At 46.6% G+C, this 18,375-nt stretch overlaps 1 protein-coding gene across 3 annotated transcripts in view; it reads left to right on the top strand.

Annotated features, from left to right (window-relative positions):
* Positions 1 to 16,056, top strand: part of C10H3orf52 (chromosome 10 C3orf52 homolog) — a 30,498-nt gene extending 14,442 nt beyond the window's left edge. The window contains exons 3-6 of one of the 3 annotated variants that reach the window (XM_057697874.1): positions 1,292 to 1,419; positions 7,015 to 7,085; positions 10,114 to 10,182; positions 14,598 to 16,056. In XM_057697874.1, the coding sequence (XP_057553857.1) occupies positions 1,292 to 1,419; positions 7,015 to 7,085; positions 10,114 to 10,182; positions 14,598 to 14,628 (299 nt within the window). In that variant the 3' untranslated portion in view covers positions 14,629 to 16,056. Of the gene's footprint in view, positions 1 to 1,291; positions 1,420 to 7,014; positions 7,086 to 10,113; positions 11,505 to 14,597 lie in introns of those variants that run through there. The other 2 variants (XM_057697873.1, XM_057697872.1) reach the window with 2 other exon arrangements.
* The last annotated feature ends 2,319 nt before the right edge of the window (positions 16,057 to 18,375 follow it).

Below are 18,375 nucleotides of genomic sequence, written 5' to 3'. Positions count from 1 at the left end.
TGTGAAGTGTTGTCCACCAGGGAAGCTCATTAGAGATTCAGTTTTTACTGGGGTTGGTTGCTTAAGCAGGCTCTGCCTGGCACCTACTAGAACTCCAGACTCCCAGAAGGAAAGGAGAGGCTCAGCACAAGCCCCGCTGTTTCTGCAAACAGTTGAGGCACAGCCAGCCACTCTTACCAGGGAAATGGGAACCCTCCAGAAATCCAAGTTCCAGACTCCAGCCAGGGGCCACCATTGTGCTGGCCTTGCTAAGGCTGGCAGCCTCCGGCCTGCCCTGTTAACCCTTCTGCACATTCCCTTGCTCCTCGTGCCTCACACTTCAGACTTCCTTGGGGAGTAAGGACCAGGACTCTTACTTCCAAGCGTAAACCCGGAATGGATGCCACTGTGGCCTTTTCAAAGTCCAGTAAAAGAGGCTGATAATGATATGTTTGAGGCGTGGGAATAGGAAAAAAAATCCACAACAAACACCTGGTTGCACTCACCCACGCCTTTCTCAGGGCCGGAGAGGTGGTCCCGTCCCTGAGTGGCCCCGGCAGGCAGCCAGGGGAGCATAATTAGTGCCAGGGTGCCAGCTTTGACCTCGTGGCTCCCAACTTTGTGTGTTTTTCCTTTGGCTCCAGCTGCTTAAAAAATCAATTAGCTCACAGTCCTTTGAACACACAGAACTGTTGTCCCAGGAATGTAAGTCCTATGGGCCCTGGGGCTCTGAGTGCAGTTTGGGTTCCTTCTGCAAACAGAGTGTGTCAACATTCCTCCTGTGGGACATCCTGGAGAGTGATGACTTCACGCTTACTCACTCAGATGCTAATCCCGGAGCTGTTCTGCTTGATGCTGTCTCTTCCTCAGCGTGTACACAGAACCGAAGGGGATTCAGCAAAGTTCCTTGCTCTGCTCCCTGTCTGTTTTTTGGCCCCCCCAGACCATCTCTAGCACCTGCCTTGACACCTGGGCACGTAACTAAGCTGCAGGGTCAGTTTGACAGAGAAATGCCTGTTCTTCCCACTTCTTCCCGCCACCCTTCTCCCAGCCTGTGTTCAGTGGAATCTGAGCCCCTTATGGCATCAAATAAGAAAGTAAAATTTTTATCATGATAGAGGCAAGCCCCTGTCTTTTACTATGCCTTACTGAGAAGAGAAAGCATTTTTGCTTGCTCTTGCTTACTGTGTCCAGGCTTTATCTTTGATGAATGTTCATTGCTTGTTTGTTTTTTAAGTATAGCAGCCAATGGAATAAATGTTTTATTATTTATGCGTTTACTTTTACTTTTTATCTCCCCCATTCTCTTTAGTAACTTATGTCGATGAAGATGAAAATGAAATACTTGAATTGTTGTCAAATAAAACATTCTTGGTCATGCTAAAGATTCCAGAGGAGTGTGTTACTGAAGAGAAATTGCCTGACCTGCTCACGAAAAGGGTAAGATACCATCTGCATGGTTACCGAGTTCTTAGCATTAGAGTGTGACTTCTCCTGGAACAGCTGGCTTAGAGCTAGCCAGTAAGTAGCTTCAAGCTTGGAGTCTTTGTCTGGATAGTGGCAGAAACCAGTGCTTAGCAGTGGATTTTCTGTAGTGCAAAGCTAGAGGAAGGAGCGTTGGCCTCCAGCTAAATGCAACCTGGAGGACAGTGTTCTGTTTCTCACTGTGTTACATTTGATTCAAACTGAAGTTTCATTGAGCGTCTGTGGTGTGCTAGACAACATGCTTTCTGCCAGGGCCACAAAGTCTGTGCCCTCATGGGGGCTCACAGTTCAAGTAGAGGAAGCAATTAAATAGTTATAAACAGTGTGGTATGTTCCATCAGTGAGATATGTACAGTGTGTTTTATAACCACAGAGGTGGGGATGGAGGCTTGGAGGGCCTCCAGGAGGAGGTGACACTCAGGATGAGTCTTGAAATATGAAGTAGGGGTGTTCCAGATTGGAGAGCAGAGAACGCTAGGGGATCTGCCCAGCAGTGTGCTATGGCCTGTGCATACTGTGTAGCAGACTTGCAGAGGTGAGGCTGAACAGGAAGGGACAGGTCAGATCATGAAGATTTCTGTGTTCTTTGGTGAGTCCCTGAAAGATTTTAATCTGCAGGCTGACATGGTCAGTTTCTCACTTCAGTCTTTTGGTGTGATCATGAAAAAACACTGGAGGTAGAGCATTTAATTATAAGGTGTTGCAATAATCCAGGTAATAAATGAGGGAGGCTTCAACTAGGGCAATGCTGGGGGAGTAAGTAAGGTACAAGTGAGATTTCAGAGGTCTTCTCCCTCAACAGGACTTCATGGCTGGTTGGATGTGGGGCTGAGGGAGAGCATGGCTCCAGGCTTCTGGTGGGATGGCCATGTGGGTGGACAGTGACATCATTCATGGAGCAGGAAATGCAGGAGAATGAGGGCTCTGCAGCTAGACCACGAGGGTTGGTGGGCAGTCCTGATCACCCTGTCAAAGACAGGGTGGTTCACAGCCAGACCCAGAAAAGCTGTTGATGAGAAAATCTAAGCAAGACCAGCCTGCCGTCCGTTACCCTCTTCCCTGCAGTTGCTAGTGAGCCTGCTTTATTTGGCTTCCATCTGATTCCATCTGGGTCACCCCAGAGTCAGTTTCTGGGCAGCCAGGTGCATGCCCTTTGATTGCCCCTTTGATGTCAGGAGTTTGTACCCTGCGAGGATTATTGCGGGTTTCTCATCCTCCTTCGTTTCCTTGTTTATATCTTATCTGCAGTTCCCTTTGCTGCCTTTCCTTCCATCCACTTCCAGAGCAAGTTGCTGAGTGAATAGCCTCTTGCTACTTTCCTCTTGGTTGCCCTCTCCCGCCTTTTTTTAAAAAAATTTTTTGGCCTTGCTGCATGGCACGCAGGATCCTAGTTCCCCAACCAGGGATTGAACCCGCGCCCCCTGCAGTGGGAGCTCAGAATCTTAACCACTGGACCGCCAGGGAAGTCCCTTGATTGCTTTTTTGATTGAGGGGTTTTGCCCTGGCCGAGCAGAAACCAAGGGAGTCAGCGTCCGTAAGTGTCTGTCACCTGTTACAGACTGGACTCTATGTCAAAGGAAATGGATAGTAATCCCTCAGCTGAAACCGTATCTCTTGCACAGAAGCAGATGTGAGCAGATTCTACAGGTGTTTTAGTTTATCACTGTGTAGAGGCTGAGGAGCAGGGACTGGCAGATCTCTGGGGCAAGTTCACAGGCCTCTTTGAGCAAGTTCCTGCTCTGATAAATGGAAATCACCGCACTTTCCCTGTATACTCCAGGTGCATATAGAGAACTTTGTAAACCTCTTTAAAAAGAATTATCTGATTTACAGATGATAAACGTAAGGTTCAGTGAGCTGAAATGACTCCTGTCCCTGGCTTCCCAATCAAATATGTTCAGGAACAAAAATGAGCAACTTAGAGAGATTACTGTCTAATTGTCAGGTCAAGAATCCCTTTCTTCCACTTAGGCAAGTTTCCAGAAGTTTCTGGATATGGAAGGTAAATATGGAAGTGGATATTGAAACACTGTGCCCTTTCTTCTGCTTTTTTGTTTTGCTTTCTAAACAGTTTTCCTGGCCCCTCTCGTATGTCATTTCCCTCTTCCTCTGCTGAAGCCAGCCTGTTAGCCGTGTGGTGGTGTCATAGCTCAGCCCACGGGCTCGATGCAGGAGGCAGCGGTGGCCCCTCTGGTGATGCAGGGAAGGCAGTTTTGTTTCGTTTTTTTAACATTATCACTTTAAGAAAAATCTAGGTATACTTGATATACAGTATTACATGTTGCAGGCGTACAACATAGGGATTCACAGTTTTTAAAGGTCACACTCCATTTATAGTTGTCATAAAATACTGGCTATATTCCCTGTGCTGCACAATATATCCTTGTAGCTTATTTATTTTAAACATAATAGTTTGTACCTCTTAATCCCCTACCCTTATTTTGCCCCTCCCACCTTCCCTCTCCCCACTGGTAACCATTAGTTTGTTCTCTATATCTGTGAGTCTGTTTTTTTTTTGAAATTACATTCACTAGTTTATTTCTTAGATTCCACATATAATTGATAACATACAGTGTTTGTCCGACATTTCACTTTGCATCATACCCTCCATGTCCATCCATGTTGTTGCAAATGGCAAAATTTCATTCTTTTTTGTGGCCAGGTAGTATTCCATTGTCTCTATGTACCACATCTTCTTTATCCATTCATCTGTGGAAGGACTCTTAGGATGCTCCCATATCTTGGCTACTCTACATAGTCGGAAGCTGGTTTCTGATGAGCCGCTGTGTATGACTCTGGTGATCAGCTCACTGGGCTCTGAGCTCAGTTTGCACCCAGCCTCCTAGGCACAGTGTGGGAGACACCAGAGCAAGGGGTGAGGAGCCCGTCTTTTCACGTTTTTGGCCCCAAAGTGGGTAGTATGGCTAATAGCTCCTAAATATGTAAATATGTCCTAATTATAACAGGGGACCATGCCACCAAAAACAACGTTAGAGTGGACACTGAAAGTCATCTAGTATATCACTCCATCTCTGAACATAAAATTTTAACTTAAAACTTTTTCTAAGGACCTTCTATGTGCAAAACACAGTGCTCAGGGCCCTAAGGATTAGTAAATTAATAAATTACATAATTCCTGACATCAGAAGATCAATCTAAAAGGAAGAGAGCGACATGATTGTTATTATTATTATTTTCAGCGCTTCAAAGAAAAATCCCCTCTAGCATCCTCATCCTCTTCGCCGTCTTTCTGAGCATCCCCGGGAGAGCCGCTTTCCAACCTCCCGGGTTTTCTAAATGACTGTCAGCCTGTTGGCAGCATTCTTTTCTCTTGTGCTCAAAAACTGTAGGGTGACCCAAGTCGTTTTCCCCCAAAGTTAACACTTTATGCTACTTTCCTCCTTGCTATTCAGAAGGAGACACTTTCCTCCTTGTTTCATCTCCACTGGGTGGTGTGGTAAAACGTGAGGAAGTGGGGCGCTAGGCTTGGTGTCTGTAACACCTAGGACTGAGTTCGTTACTAGTAGAGTGGCCTGGGGCGTGTTTTGTAACCCCCCCAAATGCCTAGAATGCTTTTTTTTTTTTTAATCAGTGTACAGGGGAGAGATAGCAATGCCTCTCATGTCAGATCCTTATGCAGATCACAGGGTAGTGACGGATCCTCTCTGCTGCGCCTTGGAGAGATTGAATTGTCATCAGTGAGTTAAGTGGGAGCAAACTATGGACACAGCCTCCGCGAGATTCCGCTCGGAATGGGTGGGAGACAGGTGGGCAGGTTTTCCTCTGGGCCCTGCTGTTGGGGTAGTTCTGCTGCTTGCTGCTGGATGAAGCAGTGAGGCACTGAGCCGCCATGGGTACAGCCGGGTGCACCAGGCTCAGCACGGAGTAAACGGTGGGTGTGAAATTTCCAGAACAATGTCAGGGGCGGGGTGGGGGGGGGTACCCAGATCCAAACACTGTCTGCCTGCCTGCTAAGAACAAGACATTTAACCTTCAGAGTAAATTTTAAAGAGATGCAACATAAATACATTCAGCCACGAGTTCTTGGGTACGATAGGTTAGGATTCACGTGTCTGAAACACGATGAAAAGACTAATCGAAGACGGTTAGAAGATATTTGTGACATAAAACCAACAGCTAGCGTCCAGAATGTAGCACCAATCAGTTCAGGTAAGAAAAAGACAACCCAAGAGAAAGGCAGGGCACTAAACGGCAATTCAAAGGTGAGAAATCCCAGAGTTAATAAACACCCGAATAGATATTCAACCTCACTAGAAAGTGAGACATAAATTAAAACAATGTAAAACACAATGCTATACTCATCAGATTGGCAAAAGTGGAAACATCTGTAACATTAAATGCTGGCAAGGCTGTGGGAAACAGAGCATGTATACACTCCTGGGAGAGGAGTGAAATGGAGAGCAGTTCTGCAAGACTTAGTTGAGGTGGAGATGTGTTACCTCTTGGACCCAAGTCCATCTCTTGGTATATGGCCCAGGGAAACTCTTACCTACCGAAGGGAGGCTCAGAGATGTTCAGGCATGAGCATCTCAGCATAGTCTGTAGCAGGAGAAAATCGGAAACAAAGCAGGTGCCCACCAGCAGGGGAAGGGGTGAAGTGGAGCAGTCATTTCATGGAGTTTCTGCAAAGTTAGGAGTCAGACTGAATGACCTCCATCTACATGTACCATTACAGGTAAACCTCGAATGTGATTTTGAGTGGAAAAAAAAGTCAGAGAAGATTATGTAGAATATGGTCTGTTTTATTTGAATAAAAAGACATTAAATTCATGTATAGTTATGATTACACAGGGGAGTGTCACATTTATAAAAACGTGCATGGAAAGGATAGATGCCAGCTTCGGGACAATGGTTAGTAGCGGGGAAGGAGGGAGGAAAATCGGAACAGCGTGTAGGAATAGCTTTAGCTGTGTTGTTTCTTCACGTAAAGGGCCCAACTACATATGGTAAAATATGAAGGCGTGAAACCTGGGTATTGGGAACACAGGTGTCCTTATTTTTTATGGTCATAACACTTCCCGGAGAAAATAAGAGCTCTATATCTTTGCAGTTTGTACCCACACTTGGTCCCATTATCCAGAAACAGTGTGGTTGTTTCTCCTTGGGGTGAAGCTCTGGAGAAAGGAGAGAAGAGCTCCTTGTTGGGTGACATGCAGGGCCCTGAGAGGCCTGTTCTGGAGTCTTCCCAGCCCCACAGGGGTTTTCCTTTCCGTGGTGCTTGGGGTCTGTGTGGGCTCTGGCTGCTGCCCAGTAAGGCCACAGATCTCAGTGCAACATATGAGATGCTGAAGATCCCAGCCTGGTCCCTTGGTCCTTACAAGTGAGGCCCCTTTAAATGAGTGCTAACCTGAATTTTGGTTGGTGGGGGGCCCTCTCCTTCCTGTTTGTTCATTCAGAGCCTCTAGGTAAGTTGATTCCTCCCTAGAGTGGAGTCTCCTTTGCCTGGGAGTAGTTTTGCTTTGTCAGGGGATTTGCAGTACGATCTGGCAGTCACGCGTGTGGTTGTTAACTTGTCCCTGTTTGTTTTAGCTCACGGATGTGTACCGTTCATCACCGGCTCTGAGCCGTTTTTTCACTTCAGTTGAAATCTTGGACTTCAGGTAAGAACGTGCAGCATTATATGATGGTCTCTCTCTGGAAAACCACACCCATCACTCATTACTGAAAAGGACTTTGCTAATCTCAAAGCACAAAGGGGACCCATGGTAGATGGGACCATAGTGCTGGTGTCAGGAGGGTCTTTGGAGGCCAGATAGCTCAATGCCCTTATTTTACAAAGGAGGAAAATGAAACCTCCTGTTGAGTATATGACTCCACAAGGTCACAGGAAATAGAGGAAAAGCCCAGATAAACCGTTCCTCTTTCCCAACAGATGTTCGAATAAGGTAAGAGTGGAAATAGAAATAGACTTCAGATAGCGATGTGATGTAAATGATAGAATCCATATATTGGCTTTTGCTTTTGAGGAACATGAGTCATACATGAGTTCATGCTCCTTGTATAATATTGAAAAATAAAGATACCTGCTACAGGAAACGTCCACCTCCTACCTTCCCCTGCCCCACTGCCCCTGGACACTTCATGTCTAATCAATTCCATAGTGAATTCCACTCCCTTCTACAAAGTGAACAACCATCAGTACTTTGTGTGATTTCTACATATGTATTTACCATATATACTTATTTATTATACATGTGTAACATATACACACACATATTTTTTCTTTTTTAGTTTCCCCCTAATCTCTAATATGTCTATAGACACGTAGATAAAAGTGTATATGTATGTAGAGGAGTCATTTTATTATCCCTTTGTATTGTTATGACTATTAGAGTCATTTGATAAGCCTTTTGCACTGTTAGGACAAGATGTACATGGCAAAGCTTTATTACCCACTGTTCCTAAGATATCCCTGGAATGGGACCATCAAAGGCAATTGTATATTGAGGTTCCTCCTCTCAAACCATACATTTCCCAAACCTGGGAGGGGAAGCATGTGAAGTGGTTGGTGCACATGGGTGGGGTAAGACCAAAGGGACCCAGATTCTGAAAACAGTGGCAGGTTGCCTTGACAACAACACTGTTTCTTCTTCTTTATGGGCCCCCAATGTGCATGCTACCTTATGGTGACACCTTTGACCTTGCCTATTCATAAATTACTGTTATCAAAATGCCAGTAGAAAAGGGAGAAATGCATAATCAGACCCAACTTTCCTGTGTATGCTTGCCCTAACTTACCATTCAAAGACACAGTTGAAGGAGGAAGGATGCTCAGAGTCTAAAAGGTCTTTCCAAGAACCCAGCCCATATTATGGGTCTAGAGGAGGTGGGACTGCATAACAGGTTGGGGTAGACATTGGGAAAAACCCGTCAGAAAACTGAGTAAAGCAAAATCTGAAGACAATGTGAGAGAATCTATTTTTAAAAGGTATTTGAAAGAAAAACACGAGGCTTTTAGGATTTTTGGGTAAAGAAATTCTGTCTGGGAAACATTTTTGTTTCATTTTTTGAAATCCAGATAGAATTTTAACAATGTTGAATTGAGAAACAAAAGCATTGCCTCCAAGGGCTGCTGCTGTGTGTGGATGGGAAGTGGCTGAATCCCTGGCAGACGGGCTTATATCCGTGGTGCATCTGGCAGTCCTGAACCTGCCAGCAGCAACTTGGGAAAATGTCCTTTGGTTCTTCAGCAGCTGAGGCAAAGCCCACAGGGGTCTCTGCTTCCCTGAAAAATCCCGCCTCTCCCCTCAAAATTCAGCCTTATGTCAGTTCATCCAGTACCCTGACTTGGAGGGACTAGGAGGGGCTGGCCAGGCCAGGTTAGGCAGCGCCAGCCTCTTAGTCAACTTCTGGCCTGGTCTTTTGAAAGTCAGCCTCTGGCCCTTTCCATTAGCAAACCCCGGTCCTAGCCCGTGGGCGTGCAGGGTGGCTGCCTGTCAAGACGTTGACCATCATTAGCTGTAATTCGAAGGTGGAGCACAGGGAACAAGCAATGACACCTGCAAACCAGATTAGCTGGCTTAGAGTTTGAAATCACCTTTTCACCTGTCTGTAGAGGCATACTTGAAACTGTGCGTTTCTCCAGAGTCCCGACTGTATGTTATTTGTGTGAACCGCAGGATTTGGCACACCTCTTGGCTATAGCAGAGTTTATAAACTCAACTGTCAGCACATCAGTGTGAGAGTATTGGCCTATGTGACCTCTGGCCACAAGAAGGAGCTCTTTGCCAGTTGTGGGCAGGGACAGTGTCCTGATTCACGACTGGCACTGGCTTGTCGGCAAAACTTGCCTGTGGGTGAGAGTCTCAGCTGTGGCCACTCTTCAATATTTTATTGCTGGCTCTTAGTCTGGATCTTTTAAAAAAACATCTAGGGCTTCTTGAAGCAAAGGATACTGTGAGAAATCCAAATGTTAAGGTAGCATTTAACAAGGTGCATAGATACTGATTAGCCAAGGACAGCCTTATGATTATTTTTATTTTAGAAATTGGAAACTATGTTTGAGGAAGATGAAAACTCCCTTTCCTTAGATCCTCTTACTGAGAGTTGCAAAACCTTGGGAAGTGCAAGTGGGACAGGAAAAGTTTCTCACTTTGGGGACAAACCAGGGAGGTATGATTTGCTGCTGGTACCCAGGGCCATCTATGGGAGTTGAGGAGTCTGCCTCCAGCCGATGGCAGGGAGCTTTGGGCCCTACGTTGAACATTTTATAGGTTAGGTAATGAACTGGTTAAACTAAGTAGCTGTGACACTCATTTGTGGGGGCAGGGAGAGGGTGTGGTGTGAAAACAGGGAGAAAAGGGCTTCCCTGGGCTGCCTCAGGGGTAAAGCCTGGTGCTGGGCAGCTCTTGGAGCCTCCTTGACAAAAGCTGAGTCAGTCTCTTGACCCTGCATGGTCTCTCCCGGCTGCCCTCTAGGGGATGGGGTTCTAGGTGGAAGGAAGAGGTTAGGATCACCGAACTTTGTGTGATGGATGCATTGATGAGGGAACTTCTAGGACAGCACCCTCCTTGCTCTTTTGTACTGGGTGAGCATGTAGAACTAAGGTGTTTGGCTAAAATCAGTTTCCTGAGTTGCAATGTGATTCTGTTGATATGTTTAACTGTCTCTGTTTGGTGTGCCTTTCAGTGGTGAAAACGCCACAATAACCTACCACCTGCAGTTTGGTGTCCCGTCGGAAGACCACAGTTTTATGAAGTACGTAATGAATGAGGAGTTGGTGCTGGGTGTTTTGCGACAGGATTTCCATGACCAGAACGTGTCTGGTTGTGAGACTCTGGGGCGTGACCCGGCGTCCCTTTGGCTATATGGTAAGTGGAGCATGTCAGAAGGCAGAGCTGTGACAGTAAACAGCTGAACCAGACGCGGCGGACGGCGTGCTTTGATTTCTGAGCAGGTGGTGTTCCGCGCTCCATGGGGGTCACCCAGTCCCTGCCCTCCGTGAGCAGACAGAGCAGCTGGGGAGAAAAGGTCACGGAAACAAATAAACTATGAAGATGAGGGTTGCTGCGTGTTTCCTCGCTGTGGTTCACCCACGTTCTAAGCCCCGCATCCGACATCACAGTATCATTAGAAACCTGCATGGAAATTCCGTGGTCTCACAAGAGAAGCAAGTGCTGAAGGATTTGAAGTAAACGATGTGGTTTAGTTGTTGAAAGATGATCTTAGTCTGGGGAATCTCTCTCTTTTTCTGTTGAAGGCCACTGAGTCCATTAAGTATTAATAGAAGAACATAAAAAGGCAGATTCATCTCTTTCCTTAGATAATAATAAATGTACTTAGCTATCGATACTTTTAAAACTGAGAACAGGACAAGGAAATGGAAGTGGTAGTTAATAAGCACAGAAGATAACCCACTTGTCAGAATCTGAGGACGTTGTACAAAACCCGTCAGAGAGGAAGGTGAAAAGGTGCGATGACTGCCAGCCTTGAGGACTTCCTTCCCTCACGTCTGTCTGCTCTGAGCTTTGGCCTTACTTCCCATCCTTCTCGTTTCCCACTTCTGATTGCTCCCTTGGAGAGGTTTTGGCTCCTGTTTAATGCCAACGATCTGGGGTGGTTTCTCATCCACAACCAATCAGAAACACTCTGCACATCAGCAGTGGTAAATACTAGTCGAATGAATGAAAAAGGCGAACGAGAAGGCGGTGTGGTGAGCGGCAGGCGCGGGCCGGCAGCTGAGAGTGGAACAGATTGTAAAGCACACGCGTCACCACTCGGTGTGAGAAGAGGCGTTGACTGTGATGACGCTTGATTCTTGGGGATGGAAGGTGGAAGTGGATTAATCTCGGCCCGGGAAGGCAAAGAGTTTTATAAAGCAGTTCTTAAAGCTTTCCTTTTCCCAAATGAATAAAGGGAATGACATTCAGAGGGCCAACCTTTAGCTCACTGGGAAAGTCTCATAAATGAATAATTTTCCCACTGAGCATGTAAATAAATGAAGTCTGTCTGTGGGTCAGGCAGATGACATACGGCGTGGAGTGAAGAAGTTCTGCCCCCTGTACAGGAGAAAGAAAGAAAGGAAGGATGGAAGGAAGGGAGGGAGGGAAGGAGGGAGATGGGAGGGAGGGATGGAGGAAAGAAGGAAGGAGGGAGGGAGGGAGGGAGGAAGGAAGGTGGGAGGGAGAAAGGGAGATGGGAGGGAGAAAGGGAGATGGGAGGGAGGGAGGCAGGGAGGACCTCCAGCCCCTTCCTGTGTACAGTGCAGAGGGAGGGGTGGCCCACCCTGCCTGCTGTGTTGTGACGGGCCTTGACTTTCCGAGCCTCCTCTCTAAAGCTGTGGTCACCAGCAGTTTCCAAATGGAGGCCGGGGGTGGGAGGAGAGTGAGACGGGGTTGAGGAGGATGTGAGGCTGGCAGGAGCACAGAGTGTGATGAGGGCAGCTTGCCTGTGAGGCCTGAGCTGGATCTCAGACTCCGCGTCAGCCCTGGGGATGCAGCCCTGAGCAGCACCGTTTGCACTCCTCAGGAGGCCGTCCTCTTTGCCTTAGGCATTTCTCCTTGGGAGGGGGTGTCTGTGACCCACACCCACTTTGTAGGGCGTGGGCAGTGTTTGCTATTTTCAGGAGTGTGAGTATCAGTCCCCTCTCCAATGGAAGGGTAGACAGTGACCATCTGGGAAGCGAGGAAGGAAGGAGAGAGACGCAGAGAAGGCAGGGAGGCAGAGGGAGGGGCCGCTCCGAGCAACGTCCAGCGGGAGGGAAGAGAGGGATGGGAGGCCCCCGGGAGGGACCACTGAGGCCCGGGGGTTCTGAGGGCAGCGCCCCGTGCTCACAGGCACCGCGGGCTTGGCAGGGCACCCCCACCTGCTGTGATGAGCTGGGCAGCTAGTTTCCCACAAAGATGATCTAATTCTGCAAAGAGCAAAGTTTTTTTTTTTTACATTTCCCTGTTTTTTTAAAAAAATTTTATTTTATTGAAGTATAGTTGATTTACAATGTTGTATTAATTCCTGCTGTACAGCAAAGTGATTCAGTTATACATATACATACTTTCTTTCATATTCTTTTCCGTTATGATTTATCACAGGATATTGAATATAGTTCCCTGTGCTATACAGTAGGACCCTGTTTATCCATGCTGTATGTAATAGTTTGCATCTGCTAATCCCATACTCTCAATCCATCCCTCCCCCACCCCCACCCTCCCTTAGCATCCACAAGTCTGCTCTGCAAAGAGCGAAGATTCTTAAAGTTATTTGGTTCATATGCCCCTTAGAGAAGTTGGAGACAGCCATGTACCTTCTCCCAGGAAAAAATGCACACATTCTTCCCTCTAGACAGGATTGTACAATTTCAGAAATTCTAGGGATTCCCTGGAGCCAGGCCGCAGTTCCTTTGGGAATCCTATCTATGTGCTAAAGAGTAAGACCCTTAAATTAGCTTGTAATTTGGATTCCCAGGGGATTTTGTGTGTATTTCCCATTCTCTAATTTGGAAATATGGTGACTCTTTGGCCTAACTGCAGGCACATTGATGCCGTCTACAAATAAAAACTTCCCTTAATGTTATAGTCATAAGGGAACTTTTAAATTTATATTCTCTTCCGACTTTATTGAGATGTAATTAACCAATAGCGCTGTGTTCGTGTAAGGGCACAGCGTAATGACACACGCACTGTGAAATGACTGCCCTGGGAGGTATCCTTAACATCTGTCACCATCACCTCGTATAGTTAGGAACTTTTTTTTTCCCCGTTATGAGAGCTTTCGGGATCTGCTCTCTTGGCAGCTTCCGAAGGGACCACACAGCAGTGCTGACGAGCGTCAGCGTGGCCGTGCACTGCGTCCCCAGGACTGGTTTATCTCATCGCAGGACGTTTGTACCTTTTGACCACCTTCATCCAATTCCCCCCCTTCCACACCCTGCCTCTGGCAACCGCCCGTCTGACCTCTTTTTCTATGTCTGGTTTTTTAAGAGTCCACGTATCAGTGTGATCATGCAGTGTTTGTCTTTCTCTGTCTGACTTATTTCACTCATTTTAATGTCCTCAAGGTTAAGGGAATTTTTTTAATGGAACACTGCCCCCACCCCCACCCTGTCTTCTGTCTTTGTGCTTCTTCACCTAGTGGAGGGCGGGGTCCAGGGATAAGGAGGGGAAAGCTGTTTTACATTGTAAAACAGCTGTGTGAGTTATTTTGGACGTGGGGTAGTTATTTTGTACTGTTTTCTGACATGTGAAGGAGTCAACCGGCAGACCGAGTAAGGAACAAAAGCAAAAACTGATTAATGTGAGAGAGACGAGGAAAGAGCTCTAGGCAGTGAGAACAGTGAATCTTGTTTGCACAAATTTGGGGTAAACCGATGGGCTGTCTGCTGGCAGAGAGGCCAGGGTGCGCATTCTGCCTGTAAAAGGGGGGCCTGGGGTGTCAAGGGAAACCACTTAGGTAAGTTGTTTATAGATTCCCCAGGAAACGCAGAGTTTAGCCAAAGAGCACGGCCGCTCAACTGGGGCAGTGTTACTCTCCCCGGGGGTATTTGGCAAAGTCCAGAGCCGTTTAAGTTGTCACAACTGGGAGTGTGTGGGGGATCCTAGCATCTAGTGGTAAGAGGCCAGAAAGAGTCTTCTAAACCTCTTACGAGGCACAGGACAGCTCCCAATGACAAAGAATGATCCGGCCCAGACCTCAACCACTGGAACCCTGCTGTGGGGCACGTGGGCTCCCTGTGTCCTGTCTCCAGTCACTGATCAGGCACTGCCGCCTTCCTCAGGCCAGCTCTGCACCGCTTCCCTCACCAGAATTTCTCATTGTATGTTGTGCTATATTAAAAACCTGAAAATTCAGAAGTATTTTTATGGTTAGATTATGAAAAAAGACTGAAAGTTAAAATGTCCTCTACATCCAAAAGGCCTCATCAAAATGTTATTTATCATGAATTATACCAGAGCAAATAAGCAAACGATGTGTTATTTGCCTTTTGAAAGGAATTCAGAGGGGTGTGTGTGTGTGTGTGTGTTGCCTGAAGAGTAAACCTCCTCTGCTGGGCATTTACAAATATTCCAATTTTACATTAGAGTTTATAATCAAACCCAATGAAAAAAAATAAAAACGTAGATGTTTAAAATAATCATGATTTTTATAAAGTGGTGACTTTTTTTGTATTTTCTTTTCAGGATGATGTGGTGGAGGTCGATCTGTGTCTGAAAGCAGCACTCCCCCGAACTTTGGGATGAGGAGAATTCATTCCCTTTCACAGAAGGGATCCTGCGAATTAACTCAGAAGGACTCACAATGGCCAGAGCGGTGGTCTTCTTCCTCCTGATTCTGTACAGTTACAGAGTCTGGCTCTATGTCCAGCAAAATAGCACCCGGCGCTGCCCCAGCTGGGTCTAGATGGGGCGGGGTGACGGGGCGGCGGGCAGACCTGCAGTGTGAGGTCGCTGCTGTTCCGGAAGCAGTGACTGCCTCCACCCACAAGGGGCACTTTCTCTTCATGGCAAGGGTGGCCTTTCAGGCAGGATCCCGCCACCGTGAGCTGGTGGAGAGAGAACAGGGAGAGGTGGGGAGAGGCGAGGAGAGGGAGAGTTGAGCCAGTTGCTCCCTGCATCCTCCTCCCACTCCCCTCCCTCCCACCCCTACCTCGGATCTACCTCTAAGCAAGACTGTGAGGGAAAGGCGGGCACTTCACCAGACGTAAGCAGCATCGCCTGTGTCCGCTTCCGTGACCCGTAGCCGCACATCTCCGCAAACCAGCCCTGGCACACCCTCCAGTGTCATGCAGAGCTACAGAAATGGGATCTGTGTTTCCTAATTATTTCCATTCTCTTCATAGTTCCTGTGACTCCTGAACACTTCTTTTGGAAACAGGGGTCCCTGCGGACTTTGAACACACAACTCTCGTTTTGGATAGTTTCTCCATTTATATTTTCATCAGCTTCCATCAGAGAATCATTAAGACTGTTTCCCATCTGCTATAGGTAGTACATGTTTGCTTCCTGTTGTTGGGAGTCACTAGCCTTCCTGTAGGATTCGGTGTCTTCAGGCATTGATTGTGTATCTTTTTGAAAATGGTTGTGAAACAGGAAGAACCACTCGGAAATAACCTGCTGAAAGTTTAATGTCAGATCCTTTTTCGGGGGTGAGGGTAGCGGGAACAAGAGCGCCTGAATTGGTCTTCTATAGATATAGAATTACCTGTCATGAGGGAACAAAGTGTCTTGTCAGGAACATGGCTTTGCTGCAAATTTTCAGGGGCGTTTTGTGGTCATGTGATGAGAGGTTCTCAGCCTCCGTGTCTCAGTTAAATTGGCTCTGGGTGGACGTCAGGGTGGGGGCAGCTGTGTACAGGGTTGTGTCGGAGCATGTGTCTCAGGCTAGGTTTGCCTTCTGCTCTTTATGACCCACGACTCTGAATAATGTGAATGTGCTTTGTTATTTAACCAGAAGATACATTTATTGTAACAGGGTGTCTCATCTGAGGAAGTTCCTCAAACTAGTGAGACACGTGAATTTCCCTTCTTCCTCTTTATATTTTATATGTCAAACCTAAACCTTCATGTTTGTACTTTTAAGAAAATAATGAAGAACTTCACTGTAGAAGGATTTAAAATATTGACAATAAATTATTTTTGCCTCCGTGTTGCCATGTGGACCACTGCTTCGTAGGGGTTGACTCTTCAAGGCCAGGATTTGGGCTGACATGTTCTCGTAGTAAATGGTGTCGGCAGTGACCTTTTCATTTCCCCTAGGGCAGCTCTCCTTTCTGAGTGAATAAGATTGAACTGGCCTGGGTCCTCCTCTCCCTGTTCCTGTTGCAGGGGGAGCAGGGGGGCCGTATCTCCTCTCCACTTCCCCTCCGGGGCCCTGTGGGCAAGACCAGGTATTTGAAGAGCCTGGGACTGGAAGGAAGGGCTGGTTCCTGTCTGGAGGCAGGACTGGGTTTAGTTCTGCTCTTACCTTCTCTTTTGGAAACCACCAAGATGCAACAAGCATCTTCTCTTGGGTTTTGACCACTTGAAAGTCATGGAGAGGATTTTCCGTTAGTTTGACACCTCTGGCCGAATGGTGCGGAAAGAACTGAACTTTGTGACTGGAGCATTTTGAGGTGTTTGGGGGGAAAGTGGCACTTATACACTGTTGTGCTATAGGAGATGAATTGATTGGCCATCACACATCTTCATAATGAGCTTAACACATGGTGCATTAGAAGGTTTCAACAAATGTCTGTGATATCGCTGAAAGTTTTTTTGTTTGTTTTATTTTTGGGGGTTTTTTTTGTTTTTTGTTTTGGCCATGCGGCTTGTGGGATCCTGGTTTTCTGACCAGAGATCAAATCCAGGCCCTCAGCAGTGAAAACTCTGAGTCCCAACCACTGGACCGCCAGGGAATTCCCCAGTGAACTTTTTTTTTTTTTTCCGGCTGCTCCCTACAGCATGCAGGATCTTAGTTCCACAACCAGGGATCGAACCCACACCCCCTGCAGTGGAAGCGCAGAGTCTTAACCACAAAACCACCAGAGAAGTCCCTCACTGAAAGATATGAAAAGAAAAAGTGTTCTTTTCTGGGAGTCACTTAGGTACAGGCAGAAAGCATACAGCCAGGTCAGTGGAACCCGCCCCTCCTCCCATCCCCAACAAAAATTCTAGCCATGTGTCCCATTCTCTTCCGCCTTTCAATTTAACTTAGTTCTGCCGATTATTTAATGATGTGTGTTGCAGAAGGCTACAGACTATACCAATGAGGAAGAGGATGATAAGGGAAAAAGCTGCTGGTCTTATCAGGGAGTCAGTCTCTGCACAGATGAAACAGGAAACAGCAGGAAAAAATAGGTGTTAAAAATAAATAAAGACAAACTGTAGGGTTGTGTGATGGTAAAAGAAAAGGGTGAAAAGGATAGTTTAATTGGAGAAGGGTTTGCCTAGGAAGTAGGACTGGAGCGGAACCTTGAAGCAATGGTGGGATTTGAATAAACAGATTTGCTTTCCTTTACACATATTTGTGTCTTAGCATGAGCTGCATGTTTTCTTCTTTCCCCTTTAGATGTGCACTCTGGACATAGACTCTTGCCCTGTTTAGAGTCTGATTCGTGCTGAAAAACATGGGAGAAATCTCCATGTCTTCCCTTCTCTGCTCCCATTATTGTTGCACTGTTTTAAAATAAGCGAATTCACACTATTTCTGTATTGCTAGCAACACTTTATGATCAGAGTTTCTTTATTGTCTTAGCAGAAGGCAGCCCTCTCATCTTACAGTTAGGAAACCAAGGTCTGGAGAGGTGGAAGGACCAGCCTAGAATTCCACAGTTTTTGGGGAACAAAGTCCAGCCTACTGGGCAACCACACATGATCAGTGGCCTCAACTGGTGGGCATGCCAGGGTCACGTTCAATCCAGGCTTGGCTGCCATCTGGGAATCCGGGAGGGGCACAGGTGGTGAGGGGGAAGGGATGGGTTGAGAGGTGTGATTATCAGACTGTACAAGACTCTCAACCACTCACCAAGTGTCTCGCAAAGGGACCCTCTGTTAGGAAAGCGGGAGGGGCTTACACAAAACCATTTAACAGCTGGCAGAACCGAGGCACACTCAGATCAAGTGGCTTTCTGAACTCAGTAGGTTGGCTTGGAAAAGAACAGCGTCAGACAAATATAAGTAGAATCTCCTTTTTCTCTGAAGGATCCTCAACTTCCCTGTTCTACCTATGCCCTTCCGTTCCTGGGCATATTTGAAGCACCTGTCACCCAAGGTTGTCTTAAAAACATCAGCATTTGAATTTATTTGTTGTTACCGGTAGGTTTTCTTGACCTATCTTTGTCCTTTTCTTGTACCTCTGTTCTGTTCTATGTAAGAATTTATTCACAGGTTAAGAGATTATTTATAGCTACTAGTATGAACACAAAGCAAAAACCACAAAGCCTGCAGATACTGCATAAAATACGCCTCTGTGAACTTTGGC

The sequence above is a fragment of the Hippopotamus amphibius genome, chromosome 10, assembly GCF_030028045.1.
Source record: "Hippopotamus amphibius kiboko isolate mHipAmp2 chromosome 10, mHipAmp2.hap2, whole genome shotgun sequence".
Classification (NCBI taxonomy): domain Eukaryota; kingdom Metazoa; phylum Chordata; class Mammalia; order Artiodactyla; family Hippopotamidae; genus Hippopotamus; species Hippopotamus amphibius.
This window is presented reverse-complemented; position numbering and strand designations above follow the sequence as displayed.